Source organism: Volvox carteri, assembly GCF_000143455.1.
Source record: "Volvox carteri f. nagariensis unplaced genomic scaffold VOLCAscaffold_36, whole genome shotgun sequence".
NCBI classification, from domain to species: Eukaryota; Viridiplantae; Chlorophyta; class Chlorophyceae; order Chlamydomonadales; family Volvocaceae; genus Volvox; species Volvox carteri.
The window spans coordinates 365,944-376,416 of NW_003307579.1; the positions used below are offsets into that span (position 1 = coordinate 365,944).

The window sequence follows — 10,473 nt, forward strand, 5'->3', positions numbered from 1 at the left end:
CCGCAGGGGGACCGAGGGGGGCTGGGCGGAGGCGATCGCGGTGTTTATTATGTGTATTGCGTCTAATAACGTATTACGATGCACTCCTTAGAGACTACGTTGCATTGCGGTCACGCAGTAGTAGGGCTGCACACCCACCAAGTAGGTTAGGGGGGAAGGTGAGATGGAGACGGTAATTGGAAGGCAGCGATAGGCGCCGGGGAAAGGAACGGGGAAATCGGGGGGAATGGGGGAGGAGAACTTTTGTGAGGTATTAGCAATGTCGGTGTTAGCTATTTTATATGTATATCCTGGATGGCGTCCAAACAAACGCCCAAGCAAACCAGGTTCTCAATAATAGTCGCGGACCCTGTGCAAACATCCCTTCCCACCTCTCTCTGCTGGACTCTCCTCCACTGGACTGCTCCTTCACACTACCCTCAACGACTTGTGGTGTGTTTTTTCGTTACTGCAAATCACTGCAGGTGCTGCGGTTGTGTTATCGGCAGCGTGGCGTCATTCAGGAGCTGCGGCTGGGGGGCTCCATGATCACACCGAATGGCAGCTCACTGCTGCAGCGCCTAGTGCCGCTGCTGGGCAGGTGGGACAGAGGAAGGCAACAGACCTGCGACACTCCAACTTAGCCCACCTAGGGGTGACATCGGGGTGGTTGCTACACCCTTTACGTGGGGATTGTTTGGCTGCATTTTTCCATGTGCGGCACAATGAAGCAAGGGGGTCCCGACACGGATTCTGGTCACGGATTGCTGGGGGGGGGGGATGGGTTGCCTGGTGTTTTTGGCTTTGCATAATCGTGCACTGCACTGCACTTCACGAGAGGGGACACCTGAGTAGAACTCCTGTGTGTGTGTTTTTAGTACCAGTGTCTTTCCCCGCCATCCAATCCCCCCCTGCAAATTGCTGCGTATTTGTTCAAACAACGTAACAACAACAACAACAACAATGACTAAAACTCATCCCTCCACGGCTTTCCTTGTCCGAACTTCGCACCCCCCACCCCCACCCACCCACTGACACGTGTTCCTGCGGTGCTGTGTCAGCCTGGCCACCTTGGAGCTTCAGCAGTGGATCCTGACGGACCGGGCCCTGACGCACCTGTCCGGGGGGATGCCCAACCTGAAGCAGCTGATTCTGCGGGAAGTGCAGATCGTGGGGGGACCTGGTGCGCAGGTGCGGGGGTGAGAGGGAGGGTGTGTGTGTGTGTGAGGGAGAGAGAGAGAGAGAGGCGCGCTGTGTGTTTGTTTTGTGGGACTGGGCTGCATGGGGGGAAGGATGAGCGGGGCAGGGCACCGTCTCTAGGGTTTTGCTGGATGCAGGTATCAGTTGCTGGGAAAGGGGAAGGGCGGAGGCGACGGCCCGTGAAAGCTGGCAATCGATCCTGTCTCGAGCCATTATTCATCCCTTTTGCATTACAGCGCGGTACAGCTTTGCTGTCAAGGTAACGCTGTTCTCATGCGCTGGACGTCCCTCCATTCCTGTGTTCGTGCTTCCCGCCACCACTACCCGGGGGTCTGGGTGCGGTTTCGCCGCCCCGAGCACTCCAACCCCCAGTATTCCTGTCTATTCCTGGTGGGAGTATCCGTCTACCTCTGGCATCTCCTTCAATCGCCAGTGGCTTAACCCAACTCCATACACACATACACACACCTTGTTGCCCTCCTGACCTCCCTCCGTTGTATCCCTCCCCCCCTCCCTCCCCCCCCCCACACACACAGGCCGACGCCTCTCTGTCCCACCCTCACGTGACCTCCCTGGACCTCTCCCGCTGCAAGTCCGGCCGCCTGGCCCTCAGCTGCCCGCAGCTGCTCCGCCTCTCCATCTGCTACTCCCAGTTCACCGCCCTCGTCACCTCGCACGGCTCCCTGCCCTGCCTCGAGTACCTTCACCTCGCCTCCACGCAGCGACTCACCGACCAGAGCCTCCTCTCCGCCGTCACCTCGCTCCTCTCCCTCCGCCACCTCATCCTTGAGGACGTGCCGGTTTCGGAGGATCTCATCCGCGGCGCCGCGCGCTCCCTGGAGCACCTGACCCAGCTGGAGATCAAGGTCTGCAGTGGGCTGATCCTGTCGGCGGCGCGGGGGCCCCCTGCGTTCGCCTCCCTGCGGCGCCTGGTTCTCCGCCGGTGCGAGTCCGTCTCCTCCACGACAACGGCCCTTCTGGTGGAGGGCTGTGTGGGCCTGGATGAGCTGGAGCTGGATGGGTGCGGCCAGCTGGTAACGCTGACAGCGACGTTGCCGGTGTTGCGCAGTTTGTCGTTGCGGGGTTGCCGGATGCTGACGGTGTTGGAGCTGCGGTGCCGGCGGCTGGAGGAACTGCGGTTGGGCTCCCTGGAGCCGGGGGTTCCGGGGGGAGCGGCGCTGCGGCGGGTGCTGGTGGCGAGTGATGCGCTGCGTGCCATTGCCTGGCGGCATCTGCCCTCCCTGGAGGAGCTGGTGCTGGACTGCCCCGCACTCACCTCGCTTAGCCTGACGGACTGTGACAGCCTCACGGATAAGGTGGGAGGGAGGGAGGGAGGGAGGGAGGAGGGGGGGTTGTGGGGAAAAGACCGTGATGTTTGAAGATCTATCTCCCCTCCACCTTCAACATGGTAACTTGTAGTTTGAGTAGGTTATGCGCTTGTTGCACAAGGGGGGGTTAAGGTAATGTAAGGTATTGTTTCGCAATCCTGCGGTAGCGCAAAAGGTAGTGCAGTGTTTCTGCGGCTCGCTTAGGCCGGCAGTGGAGTGGCTGGGTGCCTGGCGCCACCTGTGTCAGACTGGAGCATGCTTTGGCAGCTAAGGCCTAGGGCCGCCGCCGCCGCGTAGCGCCCCTGAACACCCAAGTAGCCCCGGGAAGCCTTCCCCTTCCGCGCCACACGTCCCGCCTCTCATGAGCACCGGGGCGTTTGCCGGCCTGGTCAGTCTTAACCACATCGACGACCTTCTCCTACTCCGCCCATATCTCGGCACTTGGCAGCTGGTGCGTTGCCTTTTGCACTCATATAACTCCCGGTCCCGATCCCGCCCATCGAGACCAGGAGAGTATTCAGGGGGTTGTCTCATCACACACACCTCAGGACACATGCTTTCGGCGGTCGTTACCGTTGGGATACGGTTAGGTGCCCCTGGCCAGCATCAGGCCCGGATGGATATATAACACACACAGACACACACTCACAGACGTAACCCCCACCCACCCCATTCCGCCCCCTCTTGTCACCCCCCTGGACCCCACCGCGGCCCGCAGATCTTTGACATGCTCACGGACGTGCAGGAGGTCACCCTGGCACCCGCACCCGCACCCGGGGGCCCCACGGCGCCTGCAGTGGAGCCACCACCACCACCACAACAACAACAACAACAGCCGGTGCATATGTCTGTGCCGTCCCGGCAGCTACCTCCGCCCCCGCCGCCGCCTGAGCAGCCGCCTCACCCACAGCCGACCCAGGTGCAGGCCCAGGTGCCGGCGGCGCAACAGCCCCTGTCACATCAGGCGCATCCGGACCACCTGCTGGCCGCACAGCTGCAACGCCAACCGCAGCCGGCCAGACGGGACGTGTTTGGGTATCGCGGCGCAGCGCCAAGACCGGTAAGTTGGTGGTGGTCCTGCTGCGGTAGATCAGCAGAAGCCCTTTCCCTTCCCGGGGGGTTGGATTCCGAAGCCTGTAAGGGGGTCGCTGCTATTACGCGTGTTATGGCTGGGATGCGATGGGATGCTGTGCTGAGCTGTGTTGTGCTGTGTTGTGCTATTGACATGGAAGGGCCTTCTCGCTTCACTTGGGTCCGGATTGATGTGTGTCCCGTGTGTCTCCTGCCCGACCTGACTGCAGCAGTGCGGATCCTTGATGCAATCATCAAAGTGCCGGCGGACAATGACTTGCACAGACTTGCGTGGTTTGTTACACCACGGCGACGGCGCCGTCGGGCCATCTGAACGGCACCCCTTCCTGGGATCAGATCCTTTATCAACAATTTGATGTAAATAAGCTTGATTGTCCAATATTGTTTATGTGGATGGTTACACTCCGTACACCCACAGGAGTTCCTTTCCTATCGCCACCTTACCCCATGCTTCCTTCTTGCTCCGGTATCGCCGATTCCTGACAGGTGCTCCGCGACCAGGATGTTGGACCGGGTCGCTTCCGCCTCCGCCTGCGTGCCATGATGAGGGCGGAGCGGCCCCTCAGAGACAGAGACGGAGACGGAGACTGGGAGCGCCTCCGTGTGGAGCTGGGCAACGTGGTGGAACGGAGGGTGGGCGAGGAGCAGGAGCCAGCGGTACCACCCATCGCTGCAGCTGCACCTGGATCGAGACGGGAACCAGCGACGGCAACAGGAGGTGCGGCGTTATCCGGAGTGGAGACAGTCGCAGCAGCTCCAGCAGCACCAACAGGCGCAGCAGGGCCCGGCGCCGGGTATGGAGACGGTTCTAATGGCAGCGGGGAGGAGGGGTTGGACTTGGTGGCGGCGGGAGCACCTGAGGGGCCGGGGCGTCGAGCTGCAGGCCTGCAGGGTGGGCCGCCGCAGCGCAGGCTTGGCGGTGCAGGTGGGGATGATGCCGGGAGCAGCGGCGCTCGCACATTTGCGGTAGCGACGGCGGCGACGGCGGCGGCGATAGGGCCGGCGCCAGGACTAGCACCTGCGGCCGACACGGTGGTTAGCTGGATTCCGAAAGTCGTCCGCAGCAATAACAGCGGCAGTGGGTCCACGAACCAACCAGCGACGCTACCACCTGCACTGCTACAGCTGCCGCTACAGGCTCCAGTGCACATGATGGCCCTGGGTCCATGGAGCCTGCAGCAGATTGCAGACGCCCGAGTGGAACTGCAACAACAACAGCAGCAACAGCCACAGCCACAGCCCAGGCGCACGCCCTGGTGGCCGCAGGGGCCACCGCCGCAGGTAGCCCAGTACGTGCCGCCGCACCAACCGCTGCCGCCGCCCCCGCCCCCGCAGCACCAGCAGCGCATCTTTATGGTGCACCTGCCGGGGACCCTGCTGCGGCCCCAGCTGGCCCCAGCACCAGCACCACCGCCTCTAGCGCTGCAGACTCACCGCCAAGCGATGCTGCAGGAGATGCTGCAGCCAGCTGCCCAACACCGCCCGCGGCAGCACCAGCACCAGCACCTACAGCCACAACACCAACCTCAGAAACCACACCAACCGCAGCAACTACAGCAACAGCAGCAACAGCAGCAACAGCAGCAACTACAGCAACAGCAGCAACAGCAGCAACAGCAGCAACAGCAGCAACAGCAGCAACAGCAGCAACAGCAGCAACAGCAGCAACAGCAGCAACAGCAGCAACAGCAGCAACAGCAGCAACAGCAGCAACAGCAGCAACAGCAGCAACAGCAGCAACAGCAGCAACAGCAGCAACAGCAGCAACAGCAGCAACAGCAGCAACAGCAGCAACAGCAGCAACAGCAGCAACAGCAGCAACAGCAGCAGCAACAGCAGCAACCGCAACAGCAGCAACCGCAACAGCAGCAACCGCACCAACAGCAACCGCACCAACAGCAACCGCACCAACAGCAACCGCACCAACAGCAAGAGCAGCAAGAGCAACAGCAACCACACCAGCGACAGCAGCAACCACACCAGCAACCACACCAGCAACAGCAGCAACCACACCAACCACACCAACCACAGCAACAGCAGCAACCACAGCAGCAACAGCAGCAACTTCCGCAGGTAGTGGCGCATCCCAAGATGGGCGGCTGTCCCCGGCTGCAGGAGCTACGTCTGGAGGGCTGTGATGGGCTGCGCCATGCGCGGCTTCGTCATGGCCGCTTGGTCACCGCGAGCTTCCGGGGGTGTCGCGGTCTGCTGACTCTGCGGCTGTGCTGCCCCACGCTGGGGACGCTGGCTCTTGAGGAGTGCGGCGAACTGGAGAGCGTGGCGCTGTCGCCAGCGGGACTGAGCAGCCTGTCGCTGGGTGAGGGGTGCTCGGCCGAAGACGGGGATGAGGGCAGGAGGGCCTTTAACCTAGGTTTTGGTTTGGATTGGTTGTGAGTGGGTTGTGAGTCGCCGTGGGTGATGGGGTTGCTAAACGAAGGTCGGGGGACTCCACGGCGGCTCCCTGGGTTTGTGGGACTGGACTTTGGCGAGCACTGAGCTTCTTGGACCATTGGGGAGGGTCTGTGCACGTGTGCGTGTATGTATGTATGTATGCATGTATGTATGTATGTGTGTATGTATGTATGACTTAGATTACACTGTGGGCTGCGAGAGCCGGGGGCCGAAGCCGAAACACAGCGCTATGTATGCATGTATGTATGTATGTATGTATGTATGTATGTATGTATGTATGTATGTATGTATGTATGTATGTATGTATGTATGTATGTATGTATGTATGTATGTATGTATGTGCTACCGATTTTTTTTACTTTATAAATCTATATACGTGTGAAACTGTTTATTAATAGCCCGAATTGGGATTGAATGAATGGGTGGTGTTGTGGTCTAGTGGGGTGTGGCGTGGCAGGTTCGTTAGGACTGGTTGAATGAACCCACGCCCCTCCTTTCCTGTCTCTGCCCTTGAATCGTTTGGCTTTGGCCGCCATCACCTTGCTGGCAGCTGTAACGGACAGCTCGCCTCACCCCTCCCCCTGCTCTCCCTCCCTCTCGTCATCCCCCTGCTCTCCCTCCCTCTCGTCATCCCCCTGCTCCCCCTCCCTCTCGTCATCCCCCTGCTCCCCCTCCCTCTCGTCATCCCCCTGCTCCCCCTCCCTCTCGTCATCCCCCTGCTCTCCCTCCCTCTCGTCATCCCCCTGCTCCCCCTCCCTCTCGTCATCCCCCTGCTCTCCCTCCCTCTCGTCATCCCCCTGCTCCCCCTCCCTCTCGTCATCCCCCTGCTCCCCCTCCCTCTCGTCATCCCCCTGCTCCCCCTCCCTCTCGTCATCCCCCTGCTCCCCCTCCCTCTCGTCATCCCCCTGCTCTCCCTCCCTCTCGACATCCCCCTGCTCCCCCTCCCTCTCGTCATCCCCCTGCTCTCCCTCCCTCTCGTCATCCCCCTGCTCTCCCTCCCTCTCGTCACATCCCCCTGCTCCCCCTCCCTCTCGTAATCCCCCTGCTCTCCCTCCCTCTCGTCATCCCCCTGCTCCCCCTCCCTCTCGTCATCCCCCTGCTCTCCATGCCGTCCAGGTGCTTGCTGCGCCCTCCGCGAAGCCGAGCTGTTATGTCCCTCCCTAGAGCAGCTCAGTCTCAAGGGCTGCGGCAGCCTGCGCCACGCCAGCCTGCATTGCCCCCGACTGAGGGAGCTGGATGCCACCTTCTGCGGAGGTCTCACAGACGAGGGTGGGTGAGCGAAGAGGGTGTGGGGGGGTGAGTGGTCGGCTGAGGGGCGTGTTAGCTTGTGGAGTGATGCTGCGGGGGACGGACCCTGCCTGCTGGCTACAGCTAATTCGCTTTGCATGGTGCTTGGGATAGTGCTCATAGTGCTCCTTGTGGATGGGGCTCTGCTAGGGCAGATATGTGATCCATTAAACTAGGCTTTACAAACCATGAAGCAATGGAAAGGAGGGCGCCACCACTGTCATCCATTTGAATTCCATGGGATTTCCGCGTGTGGTCATTCCGTGCCAGGGCCGGAGTGGATGATGGGATGTGATATAACGGAGTGGTCCTGTTGGGTGCAGAGTAGGCTTTTTGCTGGGAGGTGTTGCACCCCCGCCTATTGTGTTCCTTGGCGCTGAGTGCGTTCTGCGCACGTCCCTGGCTACGTCTTTCCCCCTCTTTTGGGTGCTCCCTTCCAGCGAGAGAGTCCTCTGATTGGTTGTCCTGGCGGTCAGGGGTTGACAGGGGGCCGCGCAACATCGCGCAACAGCGGACACCGCACTTCCGAACACTCCTCCGCGCCGTTGGCGGGTTACCACATCCTCCCCACCTAAGTGTCTTCGGCCTCATGTCCCGTACACCCCGCCTCTCCCTTTCTTGCCCCCGTTCTGCACGGCGCCCCTGTCATGTACGACAGCCCTGGCGACGGCGCTGGCCAGCCGTCCACCGTTGGCCTCGTTGGTGCTCAGCGTGTGCTGCTCGCTAGGCCATGACATGACGGCGCCGCTGTCCGTACTGGCGGGGCTGCGCCACCTGGACCTGTCGTACAGTAGCGTGTCGCGGCTGGCGCCCGTGCTGTCAGGCTGCACCGGCCTCACGGCGCTCTGCCTGGGCTCATGTCCGGAGCTGGATGCAGAGGGGGAGGAGCTGCTGCAGCTGCTGCCTGAGAGGGTGAGGATGAGGGGTTGGGATGGCCATATGGGTCACGGTGCGGGGCGAGGGTGAAACAGTGAACAGGCGCCAGCAGCGCTCCCAAGCGGCCTTCGCTGCCATACAGAGGTGGAGATGTTCGCTGAGGGCGTAGTGGTGATATGGTCGGAGTGGTTACGTGGGACAATTTCGGTGGTCAAAGAAGGCCAACTGGCCCCTGGATAGGCAACAGCGGCAGCTGGAGGCGGCTTCCCGGGGAAGAAGAGAAACTACTCCCCTAGCGCTCGTCCTACCCGCGGCAAGCAGAATGGGTTGAAGGCACGCAGAAGATTACATCAGTAAAAAACAGGTGTTGAGAAAGGACAGGTGCCCGGAAGGCAAAAGCTGCTCTGCGTCGCTTTTGGTCGCGGCTTGCTTTACGTTTGTTGTCACATGCTGCGGAGGGGGACTGCGTTCATGGGAAAGGAGGCCGCCACGTTCTTCGGGCTAAAATTTGCTCGGTTTTGGAAGGAGCCCTTAGAGACTACACGTGCGATAATTTTATCCATAGGTGCATCATGAAGATTTAAACGTGGGGTAGGTAGCATTAGCAAGCTTAGAACACCAAATTACACAGCGCAACGCAAGGCAGCCCTCCTCTTTAATACGCTGTGTGTAATTTTATAGCACTAGAATGGCGCTGTCAACCGGCTACATGTCAATCGACACGGGTGTATGAAGCTGTAATCTTGTATCGCTGTAGTTTTGCCCCTATGGACCCCAAGTCCTGTGTCCGCTCCACAGTATCTTCCCGTATCCTCCTCGAGCTGCCTTACCCGCTCACTTTCCCGCGAGCGGTGTTCTAAAAGACTACCCCCCGCTCTAACCGCATCACCCTGTTGTTTTCCACCCACGTGCTGCACCCCACCCCACCCTGTGCGAACCCACTAGGGCAATGCGCTGCCGCACCTATCCTCTCTCGACGTGTCGTACTGTCCGCTATCTCCCCGCGTCGTCGTACCGCTGGTGAGGGGCCTCACGCACCTGACACACCTGGCCCTGAACGGCTGCCTGGGGGCTGATGAAGGCATCTGGCGCTGCGCAGTACTGGAGCCAGGCACAGCCGGCGGGCAGTCCCGTCAGAAGGGTGCACCTAGCGGGAACATGGCCTCGACCGAGGACGAGAACATGGCCGTGAACAACAAGGCTTTTCCGGTCCCCGCGGGGGCTTACACGACGGGCGCTGGTGCCATGGTGGCCGCTGCAGCGGCCGCTGAGCCGCCACGCAGCGGCGATGTCCCGGCATCCCGGCTGGAAAAGCTGAGCCTCGTGCGCTGCACCTACCTGGCGTCTCTGTGCCTAGGGCTGGTGCCGGTGCAGGACGCGGCCCCCTGCCCCAATCGTCAAGGAGGCCGTGGAGACGGAGGCAGTTGTCGTGGGGCAGATCTGCGCGGTGGGGCAGCGAGCTCCGCTAGCGAGGCCTCAGGCAGTGGCGCGGTGCCTGGCAGCGGCGGGACCCGTATCGGTGGGCCGGGTTGTGGCTGGCAGTGGCCGGAGGGTGGTCCGCCGCCGCGGTCGCTGCTGGGGCCGCCGTGGAGACCCGTGGGCTGTGTGCTGTCGGGGCTGCGGAGCCTGAGGCTTGGGCTGAGTGGCGTGCAGGTGGGTGCAGTGCGGGTGGTGGGAACCCCCGGAGCACTCAGGGGTCCACCGGCGGCAGAATGGGCCTGACCGTTAAGTCGCGCCAGTGTCCTCACAAGCTGCCCTGCATGCTGAGCTGTGTGTGTATGTGTGTGTGTATGTGTATGATTCACAGGCTGTGGCGCTGGCGCTGCCTCACCTGACCCAGCTGGACCTGAACGGCTGCAGCGGCCTCCGCTGCTTGGAGCTGCGCTGCCCCGCTCTCAGCGAGCTGCACCTGCAGGCCTGCTGCTCACTGCCAGCCGACCTTTGGCTGCCGCTGCTGGGGGCACTGGGCGGCACAGCTGCCGGTGGCCGCGGCCTGGCGCTGCTAGATGCCCAACACGCGGGGGCGTTCGGAGAGGCTGTGGCGGCGACGCTGGCGGCAGCGGCGGTGATGGCAGCCGCCGCCGAGGGCGACACGGATCCGGGCCCGAGCTGCAGCAACGCCGCGCAGGCCGTTCCTGCGGGGCCGGTGCTGGCAGAGGCGGATGAGACTGAAGGCGCCGGTACCCGTGGCGTCATCATCTGCAGCAAAGGGGGGAAAGGGGAGGAGCAGGGTACGCCTGTGAAGGGCGGCCTAGCGGGTGGCGGCACTGGTGGCAGAGGCAAGGCGGGTAGGATGGTA

At 61.8% G+C, this 10,473-nt stretch overlaps 1 protein-coding gene across 1 annotated transcript in view; it reads left to right on the forward strand.

The window, feature by feature from the left end:
* The window catches only part of VOLCADRAFT_118350 (uncharacterized protein), a gene marked incomplete at both ends in the record, with an annotated part of 12,762 nt that extends 2,289 nt beyond the window's left edge, over positions 1–10,473 (forward strand). Inside the window, 10 exons of the mRNA XM_002953373.1 lie at positions 465–580; positions 1,041–1,170; positions 1,716–2,495; positions 3,226–3,567; positions 4,086–5,672; positions 5,715–5,916; positions 7,128–7,280; positions 7,957–8,210; positions 9,120–9,827; positions 9,982–10,473. Of these exons, the coding sequence (XP_002953419.1) occupies positions 465–580; positions 1,041–1,170; positions 1,716–2,495; positions 3,226–3,567; positions 4,086–5,672; positions 5,715–5,916; positions 7,128–7,280; positions 7,957–8,210; positions 9,120–9,827; positions 9,982–10,473 (4,764 nt within the window). The remainder of the gene's footprint in view (positions 1–464; positions 581–1,040; positions 1,171–1,715; positions 2,496–3,225; positions 3,568–4,085; positions 5,673–5,714; positions 5,917–7,127; positions 7,281–7,956; positions 8,211–9,119; positions 9,828–9,981) is intronic.